The 12,500-nt window shown below is 41.0% G+C and overlaps 2 protein-coding genes across 13 annotated transcripts in view; both read right to left on the minus strand.

The window, feature by feature from the left end:
- LOC135097038 (caskin-1-like) overlaps positions 1-779 on the minus strand; it is a 2,600-nt gene extending 1,821 nt beyond the window's left edge. The window contains 2 exon segments of the mRNA XM_063998803.1: positions 1-89; positions 621-779. The exon segment at positions 1-89 is cut by the window's left edge and continues 130 nt beyond it. Of these exon segments, the coding sequence (XP_063854873.1) occupies positions 1-89; positions 621-779 (248 nt within the window).
- Positions 1-12,500, minus strand: part of LOC135097057 (coiled-coil domain-containing protein AGAP005037-like) — a 113,671-nt gene that overhangs the window by 80 nt on the left and 101,091 nt on the right. For 7 of the 12 annotated variants that reach the window (XM_063998826.1, XM_063998817.1, XM_063998815.1 and 4 more), the window contains one exon: positions 5,542-5,679. Coding sequence is in view for 3 of the 12 variants with exons in the window: in XM_063998828.1 (XP_063854898.1) it covers positions 794-821; positions 4,564-4,671; positions 4,855-4,977; positions 5,526-5,679 (413 nt within the window). In the remaining 9 variants the exon portion in view is untranslated. Of the gene's footprint in view, positions 60-666; positions 822-4,563; positions 4,672-4,854; positions 4,978-5,525; positions 5,680-12,500 lie in introns of those variants that run through there. The other 5 variants (XM_063998822.1, XM_063998818.1, XM_063998823.1 and 2 more) reach the window with 3 other exon arrangements.

Below are 12,500 nucleotides of genomic sequence, written 5' to 3' on the forward strand. Positions count from 1 at the left end.
TCCTTGTTTATCATGATCCCGTCCAGCACACAGCTCTCTTCAATGGCTCCTCCCGGGATCTGTGGGGGTTCGAGGGGGTCAGCGGGGGTCTGGGGGTGTGTGGCACGGGTGTGTGAAGGGGTCTAGGGGTGTCTGGTGGGGTGTGTAGGTGTAGAAGGGGTGTTTTTTTTTTGGTGTTTTTGTTGAATTTGTTTTTAATTGATTTCTCTCTCTCTCTCTCTCTCTCTCTCTCTCTCTCTCTCTCTCTCTCTCTCTCTCTCTCTCTCTCTCACACACACACACACCTCTCTCCCATACCTCCCCAATCTACAAACCTCCCCTCCTCCAGGACCCCCAGTAGGACAGAGGTAGAGGGAGAGGGGATAAGAGGTCATTAGAGGGTCATTTAAGGGTCATTTTGGGGCATTTTTTATGGTTTAAACAGAAAAAAATAAAAAATTACACTTAAAATTTTCACATCTACAAACCTCTCTGCCCAGGGCCACCAGCAGGGGAGAGGAGAGAGGGGGGGAGGAGGGAAGAGGTCATTAGGGTCACTTAAGGGTCACTTCAACAATTTAAACATAAAAATACATAAAAAAAACTTGAAAATTTAACATCCTGCAATTTTCCTCTCCAACAGCTCCTCTCCGTGCCCCCCCAGCCCTCCCACAGCCCCCCAAGTACCTGAGGGTGTCTTTAAGGGCCTCCAGAGCATGGTCGAGGGCCTGTCTGTACCCCTGAATGATGATAAGCGGATGCATGTTCTGCTCCAGGTACTGCTCAGCCACCGCCAGCATCTCCCCTGCCAGGATCACCACACTGCTTGTTCCGTCACCCACCTGAGGGAATGGTGGGGTGGTGAGGGGGGGTGAGGGGGGGTAAGGGTGTGTGAAGGGGTTTAGTTTTTTTTTTTTTTTCTTTTTTTAATGTAGGAAGGACACTGGCCAAGGGCAACAAAAATCTAATAAAAAAATGCCCACTGAAATGCCAGTCCCAAAAAAGGGTCAAAGCAGTGGTCAAAAATTGATGAATAAGTGTCTTGAAACCTCCCTCTTGAAGGAATTCAAGTCATAGGAAGGTGGAAATACAGAAGCAGGCAGGGAGTTCAGAGTTTACCAGAGAAAGGGATGAATGATTGAGAATAGTGGTTAGTTCTTGCATTAGAGAGGTGGACAGAATAGGGGTGAGAGAAAGAAGAAAGTGTTGTGCAGCGAGGCCATGGGATAAGAGGAGGCATGCAATGTAATTAGCAAAGATCAGAAGAGCAATTAGCATGAAAATAGCAGTAGAAGACAGCTAGAGATGCAACATTGCGGCGATGAGAAAGAGGCTGAATACAATCAGTTAGACGAGAGGAATTGATGAGATGAAAAGCTTTTGATTCCACCTTGTCTAAAAGAGCAGTATGAGTGGAACCCCCCAGACATGTGAAGCATACTCCATACATGGATGGATAAGGCCCTTGTACAGGGGGGTGGTAAGAAAAACTGGCGGAGACGTCTCAGAATGCCCAACTTCATAGAAGCTGTTTTAGCTAGAGATGAGGTGTGAAGTTTCCAGTTCAGATTATAAGTAAAGGACAGACTGAGGATGTTCAGTGTAGAAGAGGGGGACAGTTGAGTGTCATTGAAGAAGAGGGGATAGTTGTTTGGAAAGTTGTGTTGAGTTGATAGATGGAGGAATTGAGTTTTTGAGGCATTGAACAATACCAAGTTTGCTCTGCCCCAAGCAGAAATTTTAGAAAGATCAGAAGTCAGGCATCCTGTGGCTTCCCTGCATGAACTGTTTACTTCCTGAAGGGTTGGACGTCTATGAAAAGACGTGGAGAAGTGCAGGGTGGTATCATCAGCGTAGGAGTGGATAGGACAGGAAGTTTGGTTTAGAAGGTCAATGATGAATAATGACAAGAGAATAAAATAGTCAGAAAGGAAACGTGAGATGAAGTTACAGAGAGAAGGATAGAAGTTGTCGGAGGGTAGTCTGGAAATGAAAGCTTTGTGCCAGACTCTATCAAAAGCTTTTGATATGTCCAAGACAACAGCAAAAGTTTCACCAAAATCTCTAAAAGAGGATGACCAAGACTCAGCAAGGAAAGCCAGAAGATCACCAGTAGAGCGGCCTTGACGGAACCCATACTGGCGATCAGATAGTAGGCTGTGAAGTGATAGATGTTTAAGAATCTTCCTGTTGAGGATAGATTCAAAAACTTTAGATAGGCAGGAAATTAAAGCAATAGGACGGTAGTTTGAGGGATTAGAACGGTCACCCTTTTTAGGAACAGGTTGAATGTAGGCAAACTTCCAGCAAGAAGGAAAGGTAGATGTTGACAGACAGAGCTGAAAGAGTTTGACTAGGCAAGGTGCAAGCACGGAGGCACAGTTTTGGAGAACAATAGGAGGGATCCCATCAGGTCCATAAGCCTTCCGAGGGTTTAGGCCAGCGAGGGCATGGAAAACATCATTGCGAAGAACTTTAATACGTGGCATGAAGTAGTCAGAGGGTGGAGGAGAGGGAGGAACAAGCCCAGAATCGTCTAAAGTAGAGTTTTTAGCAAAGGTTTGAGCGAAGAGTTCAGCTTTAGAAATAGATGTGATAGCAGTGGAGCCATCTGGTTGAAATAGAGGAGGGAAAGAAGAAGCAAAGTTATTGGAGATATTTTTGGCTAGATGCCAGAAATCATGAGGGGAGTTAGATCTTGAAAGGTTTTGACATTTTCTGTTAATGAAGGAGTTTTTGGCTAGTTGGAGAACAGACTTGGCATGGTTCTGGGCAGAAATATAAAGTGCATGAGATTCTGGTGATGGAAGGCTTAAGTACCTTTTGTGGGCCACCTCTCTATCATGTATAGCACGAGAACAAGCTGTGTTAAACCAAGGTTTAGAAGCTTTAGGACGAGAAAAAGAGTGAGGAATGTACGCCTCCATGCCAGACACTATCACCTCTGTTATGCGCTCGGCACACATAGACGGGTCTCTGACACAGAAGCAGTAGTCATTCCAAGGAAAATCAGCAAAATACCTCCTCAGGTCACCCCAACTAGCAGAGGCAAAACGCCAGAGGCACCTTCGCTTAGGGGGATCCTGAGGAGGGATTGGAGTGATAGGACAAGATAAAGATATGAGATTGTGATCGGAGGAGCCCAACGGAGAAGAAAGGGTGACAGCATGAGCAGAAGGATTAGAGGTTAGGAAAAGGTCAAGAATGTTGGGCGTATCTCCAAGATGGTCAGGAATACGAGTAGGGTGTTGCACCAATTGCTCTAGGTCATGGAGGATAGCAAAGTTGTAGGCTAGTTCACCAGGATGGTCAGTGAAGGGAGAGGAAAGCCAAAGCTGGTGGTGAACATTGAAGTCTCCAAGAATGGAGATCTCTGCAAAAGGGAAGAGAGTCAGAATGTGCTCCATTTTGAAAGTTAAGTAGTCAAAGAATTTCTTATAGTCAGAGGAGTTAGGTGAGAGGTATACAGCACAGATAAATTTAGTATGAGAGTGACTCTGTAGTCGTAGCCATATGGTGGAAAACTCGCAAGATTCAAGAGCATGGGCACGAGAGCAGGTTAAGTCATTGCACACATAAACGCAGCATCCAGCTTTGGATCGAAAATGAGGATAGAGAAAGTAGGAGGGAACAGAAAAGGGGCTACTGTCAGTTGCCTCAGACACCTGAGTTTCAGTGAGGAAAAGATGAGGTTTAGAAGAGGAGAGGTGGTGTTCTACAGATTGAAAATTAGATCTTAGACCGCGAATGTTGCACAAGTTAATGAAGAAAAAGTTGAAGGGGGTGTCAAGACACTTACAGTCGTCAACAGAAAGGCAGTCCGACCTGGGGACATTTATGATCCCCTCTCCAGATGGGGACTCCGAGGCTGGTGTAGGAGTCGCCATGATGATTTTAAAATTTTTGAGTGAAGGGTGTGTGTGTTATTAGGTGCTTGTAGTTTTGTGTGGAGGAAGAGAGTTGTCTTTAGAGGGCAGACTGTGACTGCCCCCTTGTGTTGTGAGACACAAAGGGAAACGTTCAGTGAGGTCACAGCTGGGTTTAATGATAAGTTCACAGCACCCACTGAACAGTGCTTTAGACCTCACTGGGAGTAATTATTGTTTCGGCAGGTGTCTACTGCCTCCTTACTACTACTACTACTACTACTACTACTACTACTACTAATAATAATAATAATAATAATAATAATTTTATCTTCATCTACAGACATTCACAGGTTAATCTAAGGAAATTTGAGCCCATCTACCTGTCTACTTATCAACCTGTCCACTTATCTATCTACAGTATATCAACCTATCCATTTATCTATTAATCTTTTCCATTTCCATCCCACATCCCTATCTATCCATCTCTCAACCACTCCATTTATTTATCAGGCTTTTCTTCTTACTTCCTCACTTCTTACCCCTCTCCCAGTCCACCCCTCAACCCCTCCACTTGTTTATCACTCTTCCCTACTCACTTCCTTACTTCCTACCCCTCTCCCAGTCCACCCATCCACCCTTCAACTTGTTTATCACTCTTCCCTACTCACTTCCTTACTTCCTACCCCTCTCCCAGTCCACCCCTCCACTGCCTCACCTTGACCTAGAAAGGATAAGTGCCATGTTTTCCACATCTGACATGTTGACACGGAGTCGCCGGTTGATTACGTTGTTCCGCAGTTCCTCCACTTTCAACTCCAGGTCACTGCAATACATGGAAGACTTAGGAACACTCACCAACACACTAAACACTAAGCAATATTCAATGGGGATGACTCACAGCTACTCAGGCTTACTCTGACTTTAAGCATTACTTCTGTTAACTGTTTTGTATCACAGTGAAGGGGCTAAGTGCAAAGCCTTGCCACACCCACAAGTCCCTACATACCAGAGGTCCTTGTCCAGCTTGTTCATGTCCTGCCGGTAAGATGCCTCCTCCCGCTGTATCCTCGCCCTCTCGGCGTCCGAGGTGCCTTGCAGTAAGCTCTCTTCATTAGACTGAAGCACCGACCTGAGGAAGCAACACTGCCTTATTCTCTCCTCTCCTTCATTTTCTTATTGAGAGACACTGTTATTTTTCTTTGTTTGTCTCTCATTTTCTTAATTTTTGGGGCTTTTTTCTTATACTTTGGGTGAGAAGAAGAGAGGTCATGATGCACACACACACACACACACACACACACACACACACACACACACACACACACACACACACACACATGAGAGAAAAAGCAAATAATATGAAATAAACAAAGAATGAAAGAAAATGAAGAACAGAAGAAGAGAGAAGGTTAAGAGGAAAACAAAGAATAAGAGAATAAGCCAAAGAATAAGGAAAAAGGCTAAAGAATAAGATAAAAAGGCAAAAAAAAAATGAAGAAAAGAAAAGAGCATTAAAAGAAAATCAAAGAATGACAGAATGAGACAAAAAAAAAAAAGAGAAAAAAACAAAGAATAAGAAAAAGTAAAATAAAAAAACAGAAAAGGGAAAAAAAAACATTTACAAGGGGAAACCAAAGAAAATGGAGCAGAAAAAAATATTAACAAGGGGTGACTTACGTAATCTTGCTGATAGTGTCCCTAAGTAACTCCTTCATAGTAAGAGCATTGGCCTGGGAAGTCTTGCGGAGGTTCCTGACGTCAGTGCGCAGTTCCTTAGCCTTCTTCTGCAGCACCCTCAGCTGGTTGTACACCTCAGGGGAGAGCCGCAGGTCTGTAAGCGGGAAAGGTGAGAGGGGCGGCCATGATGACAATATTATGAGATTGTGAGTTCTTGCATTTTCCTGATTTTCCTGTTTTTTTTATTTTTTTCTCCTAGAGATAAGAATAAGGATTTATTTATTTTTTATTTTTTTTTTACTAAAGATGGTGTTTTTTTGTGTTTTCTTGTATTTTTTTCTATTTGTTCTTTTGTTTATGTTCTTTTGTTTTTGTTTTCCTGTTTTGTCTTATTTGTTTTCATTAAAGATGATACTTTTTGGTGTTTTCTCTCTGTTTCCAGTAAAGATTTTTTTTGTGTGTGTTTTTCCTGTTTTTCCTGTCTGTTTTCACTAAAGATGATGTTTTTTTTTTGCATTTTCCTGTCTGTTTTCCTTAGGCTTGCTGACACACTAAGATGTATATAAGAGAAATAAATAAAAGTTGTATGTACGTATATGAATACAATATTCTATTGTCACTCTGAAACTTAAAAATCTTCCCAAATATCAATGAAGTTTCGACACACTAGAGTATTTGACAAATATATAATGATCTTTTAACTTATATATATTTCCATTATTCAACTTGCATCTTCCTACACAGCCATTATATTTCCCTCTAGACATATCACTCCTTCACAGAACCATAATCAAACAAACGTATATGAATACTTATTTCCTCCAGACACATCAATCCATCACTAAACCATACCATACCTTCCTATACCATCACTCCTTCACTAAAACCATAACAAAAATATCAACAAACTAAAGTGGCTTCTAATGTGGTGTGGGTTTAGTGGAAGCAAAAAAACACGCCACACAGCACAAGATAAACACCTACTGGAAACTCAAGCCACACAAACACCCTTAAAAAATACACATTAAATTTCCTCATCAGATAAACCTAACCTATCACTAAGCAAACCTATAGATGAAGTACTTCTATATACCAATAATAACACTTGTAGCCTCCCTTATGCTCCCTCACACACCTTACAACTATTAACACAGCATAGGGGAGTGTGAGGAAGAGCATATATCACCACTATACACCCTCCCTCATGCTCCCTCATACACTTCAGGCCTGTATCCTAAACACTTCAGCACCACACCTCCACTACTTTCAAAGGGCTCTAGTTGAAGTTATTATTATTTTTTTTTTCAGTTTTAATAATTCTGGTGACAGATTTAATGAGATTTCTGCATTATCAACAGGAGAAACCTGGTTAAGGAGAAACCTGGTTGAGAACCTGGTTAATCATCTCTGTAGCTTTGGAAACAGTCGTGGTGAGAGCAAAACATTTTGGAAGTGTTTTTATGATTCTAGCAAAAGCTTAATGAGATTTGTATACTTTGAACAGGAAAACACACTCTTGAGAATCCAGTTAATCATCTCTGCAGCCTTTGAAAGTAGTTGTGGTGAGGGAGCAGAATGTTTCTGAATACAGGCTTTGGAACTAGACATGAGTAGTGTGGAGCTGGCATGGTGGCGTGTGAGGGAGGGCCAGGGGCAGGCCACCACTGAGGGGGGCTGTGGTGAGCCTGGTGGGATGAACAATGGGACAAAAATAAGGACTTACTCTCAACTTTACGACGCCTTGATGGTGGAGTTTGATGTCTAAAAGGGCTTAAAATTGGATTATGACACATTTTTTATAACATTTAGATCCTTGTAAAGATAGCTACTTTTTTTAATGTTTAGTTTTATTTAGCAATGAAATTGAGTAAATATAAGGCTAGTAGTTAATATTAAAGACACTTGCTTACATGTATAACCTTATAGTTAGTCATGCAAGATGCAGTGTGGTAGAGAGTAAACAGTGCGAGTGATGGAACGATGCCAGACTGTGTGACACAGGAGAGGCTGAGACACTCATGCACACATACGAGTACACACACACACACACACACACACACATGTACACTCACTCAAACTCATGATTACTTTCTATTTCTCTTGCTTACACACACACGCATAAACACACATCTCTTCTCTCTCTCACACACACATATAATTTCTCTCTCTCTCTCTCTCTCTCTCTCTCTCTCTCTCTCTCTCTCTCTCTCTCTCTCTCTCTCTCTCTCTCTCTCTCTCTCACACACACACACACACACACACACACCATGCTTAAATACATAATACATCAAGAGATACATAAATAACATGAGCCTTTTCCTTGTGATTTAAATGAGGTTCAGTGCGGCTCCATTTAGTCAACCCTGCCTCACCACACTAACCTAACCTAACCACACTGCTGCTCTTGGTGTGTGTGTGTGTGCATGTGTGTGTGTGTGTGTGTGTGTGTGTGTGTGTGTGTGTGTGTGTGTGTGTGTGTGTGTGTGTGTGTGTGTGTGTGTGTGTGTGTGTGTCATACACTTCTAAGTGTTATTATTGTTATTATTGGTTCTTTGTTGTGTTTTCTTGTTTGTTGTATTAAAGTGTATGTCTGTGTGTATAATGTTGTAGTGTTTTCTGCATCTTCCTTACCCTTGTGTGTTGTTAATATTATCAAAACTCAAAACTCAAAAGGTGAAGGAAGATGAAGGCAGAATCTTTCCATTTTCTCACAGATATCAAAGTAAATAAGTTTTCATCTATGGTTCTTTATATTACAGAAATAAAAAAAATGCCAGGCATGTGCTTTAAAAGATAATATATGCTTTTTAAATTCTCTCAGTAATGTAAATTTGAAAAAAAAGCATTCATAATACAATAGAAAATAAAAGCTCAAGAAAATCCACAATATTAAGATTTTCAGACTTCTCTCAATGTAACTCAGTCCAGACACCACAGAGACAAAACAAACAAACAAACAAACACAAAACAACCTAATCACAAACCAACACACCTCTTCACCTTAAATCCTAGTCCTGACACCACAAACAAACACAAAACAAACCTAACCACACTTGCTCACAAAACAACACAAACAAACTTAACCTAACCTAACAATACATCTTTGCAAAGCACAAACACTTTTCCCTATAAGTGTGCTAGAGCCAGACTGACCCTCATGTAAAAAGCCACAAGCAGGCACCCACAGACACCCACAGGCACCCAAACCTTGGCACTGCAGCTCTGGAGAGATGGGAGTGCCTTGAAATTGTCCACCTTCAAACAGATCTCCCATCACAGCGTCCCTACCTTGAGTGTGTGTGTGAGCGTCTTAGCCTGAAGGACTTGGCTGGACTTGTATTGCCTCAGAGGGGATGCAGAGTACAGTAAAGGGAGTTGGATTTGACACGTATGCAAGACACAGGTGTATTGTACTCAGTGTGGTGTATGCAATGCCTATCTTAGCCTTCAGGGTGCCACATGCTGGGCGCTCTGTTCGTGCTGCCTTGTACTGGCACTGTGTTCTTAGATGGAGTTTAGTTATTGCTTGAGGTTGTTGAGATTGGGAATTTGCAAATAAACAGACAGAACTGATCTTTTCATAGCAACACTGGAAAAAGTTACCCTTGAAATTGAAAAAAAAGTTATAAGATCTCTTTCACAACAACAACAGAAAAAAATAATCCAAGAAACTGTAAGAAAATAAACTGGTTTGTAATGATGTCTGTGTGGCACCACTGCGGGCCACACGAACAGAGTGCCAAGTGTATGTGAGCCCTGGAAGGCACTGGTGGTACCATGGCATTGCAGGGCTGGGGAAGGTGGGGGTGTGTGGGCACCTTAACAGTACAACCTCATCACATACATGGACAAGGAGATGAATGCACACACACACACACACACACACACACACACACACACACACACACACACACACACATACACACACACCATGTACACACAAACCCTGTTGTGCATGGAGACCGGCATACACAGACAAATACACAAACACACACACACACATACACACACACACACACACATACACACACACACACACACACACACACAGACAACTATCACTAGTGCTAATTTCCCACAGGCGCTAAATGGCGGGAAAAAATAATGAAATCGGCATTGCGTTCTAAAAATATGCTAGAAACTTTCCTTGCATGGACAATAAATTTCTGAGCAACGGGCCAGGCAAGACTAGAACTGGGTGGGGGTCGGGGCTGTATTGGGGATCACAGTTGGGGAGAAGTTGTTGCTTTGGGGGTAATTGGGGAATGGGGGAATGGGGAAAGCTCCACATTGTAAGTTAAACTAATATTCAGTGCCCCTTCCTCATCGCTTCACATTTTGGGGTTGGGAGTTGGGGAGGCGAGGGGCTCGGAAGGGGTCTGTACTGTTCTGGGAGACTTAGTGGGGAGATGGGGCTGTGGGGGGTTTGGGGGGGAATGTGTATGTTTGTATTTATCTGTTTGTTGTGTACAGGGCCTGAGATTTACTCTTGTGCCCTTGTATTTATATATTTGTCTGTTTTTTTTTTTTTTTTTTATTTCTACTATTATTTGTTATATTTATCTTCAACCCTCTAAGTGTGATTGCTGTTCTATATTCTCATTGAAGCTGAGACTGCATGATTTTATTAAGCTTTATGTGTGCTGCCTTCAAATCAGCAAGCTGTGCTGTGTCAAGAAAATATTTTGACCTAAAAGTGCCTAGTAAGATTAATAAGTTCCAATAAAGTACCCAGATTTCAAGGGTTAAAACTATAAATATTTCTTACACACACACAGTTTCATCAGTCAACACATTCGTCATCATTTATTATCATCATTTATTATCATCTTAAAGCTCTGCATCATCAGCAAATGCATTCATTAAGTTTGTTTCAATACTAGTCTCTCTATGACTGACATATCAAGAACATTACTGGAGCTAACACTGATCCTTGTGGGACTCCATTTATTAATTTCCATCAGAGTAAGTGTTTTTCTCTAAGTATTGTTCTCATTTCTCTAATGTCCAAAAAATCTCATCCACTCCAGTAGTTTTCACTTAATATCTCTTATGTGTTGTAAATTTCCCATCTCACTGTATTGTGTGGTGCTCAACTGAATGCCTTCTTGAAATGTTTTGCTTTTCAGAGTGTCACGGCCTGAGTCTAGTGTTGGTGAGGGCGCCACACATACACATACGTATGTACACACAAAACACTCAGCAAGGCAGTGTGACATAAACATTCCATGGTGAAGGAGAAATTGTGCTGCCTATGTTGCCTGCGTTGCTGTGTTGCTTTGTGAGGTGTGTGTGTGTGTGTGTGTGTGTGTGTGTGTGTGTGTGTGTGTGTGTGTGTGTGTGTGTGTGTGTGTGTGTGTGTGTGTGTGTGTGTGTGTGTTTGTTTACGTAATTGTATATTTATACATATTTGTAAACATGTGTACACTGTCTGCTGTCACCATATCTTCATTTGAGTCACTCCAAAAGTCCATTAGTTCAATGTGGGAGGCTGGTTCTTGATATCACTTGAACATATAGCTTTCTTTATCATATTTGTGTGTCTGTGTGTCAGTGTGTGTGGGTGTGTGTGAGAGAGTTAGAGATCGAGTGGTGTTCTTGAAGCTTTGTTCTCTCACCACAATTGTTTCTCAAGGCCAGAGAGACTGTTTGTCAGGTTCTAATGGTGTTTCTTCATTGTTTTGCTCTAAATAAGGAATGTGAGGGCGAACTTATTCATACAATATCAAATGAATGAAAGAAGCAACAGATTTTTTTTGTATGTACCAATTTTGGATCTGGCATAAAAAGCAATCTAAATGAAACTGAAATAATAGTAGATTTTGAAATAATATATACCAATTCTGGACTTGAAACATAAGGAAATATGCACGATGAAACTTAAATAATGGTGGATTTCAAAATAATATCTTTAAAATTTCTCTTCACAGGAAAGCAAATTCTTGACATGCTGAAAAGATAAAAATAAATAAATAAAGCTGGCTTATTGCAAAAAGGAAACATCTGGCTTATTCAAAAGCAAGAAAGGAAAGAAAGAAAAAGCTTATTCCCATAAAGACAAAGAACAAATTAGGAAAAAATGCACAATCATAAATATTCCTTAAAATAAATCTTAAATCTTTGAACAAAACTATAACCTTAAAAACTAAAGGAAAACATGCAAAGGAAATATAACTAATATGTATACAATAAGATGCACAAGATAAAAAATAAATAGAGAAAGAAAGAAAGAAAATAGTTAAAACAGAAATCAAATCAAATCAAAGTAAATAAAAAAATAAATATATAAATGAAAAAATAGGAAATAAAATGAAAAACATGACACTTCCTTGTGAAACTTACAAAAAAATATAAACAAATAAACTGATACAACAAAAAATATATGTAAAAAAAAATATAAATATATATACCAAAAACAGCAAGAAAAATAAAAAAGAAGCAAAGAAATAAAAAAAGAAAATGTAAAAAAGAAAAAAAGAAAAAGAAAGAAAAAAATACACATGCATTCTAGTGTGTACAGCATTTGCTTGTGTATGTATACGTCAATATTTACACAGCTATTCCCATGTGCATATGGAAGGTGCACATGGAGGTGGTGGGGGTGGTTGTGTGTGCGCTTATGACTGTTCTCTTATGCAGTATGGTGCTGCTATCTTAGTCAGGTCTTGTGTCTACTGAGGAGGAGGAGGAGGAGGAGGAGGAGGAGGAGGAGGAGGAGGAGGAGGAGGAGGAGGAGGAGGAGGAGGAGGAGGAGGAGGAGGAGGAGGAGGACTGAGTAACTGATTAAAACTTGATGCTATATTAACAAGGACTGTGGAGGAGGAGGAGGAGGAGGAGGAGGAGGAGGAGGAGGAGGAGGAGGAGGAGGAGGAGAAAGGAGGAGGAGGAGGAGGAGGAGGAGGAGGAGGAGGAGGAGGAGGAGGAGGAGGAGGAGGAGGAGGAGGAGGAGGAGGAGGAGGAGGACAAAACAGAAAG

Source organism: Scylla paramamosain, unplaced genomic scaffold (genome assembly GCF_035594125.1).
Source record: "Scylla paramamosain isolate STU-SP2022 unplaced genomic scaffold, ASM3559412v1 Contig11, whole genome shotgun sequence".
NCBI lineage: Eukaryota > Metazoa > Arthropoda > Malacostraca > Decapoda > Portunidae > Scylla > Scylla paramamosain.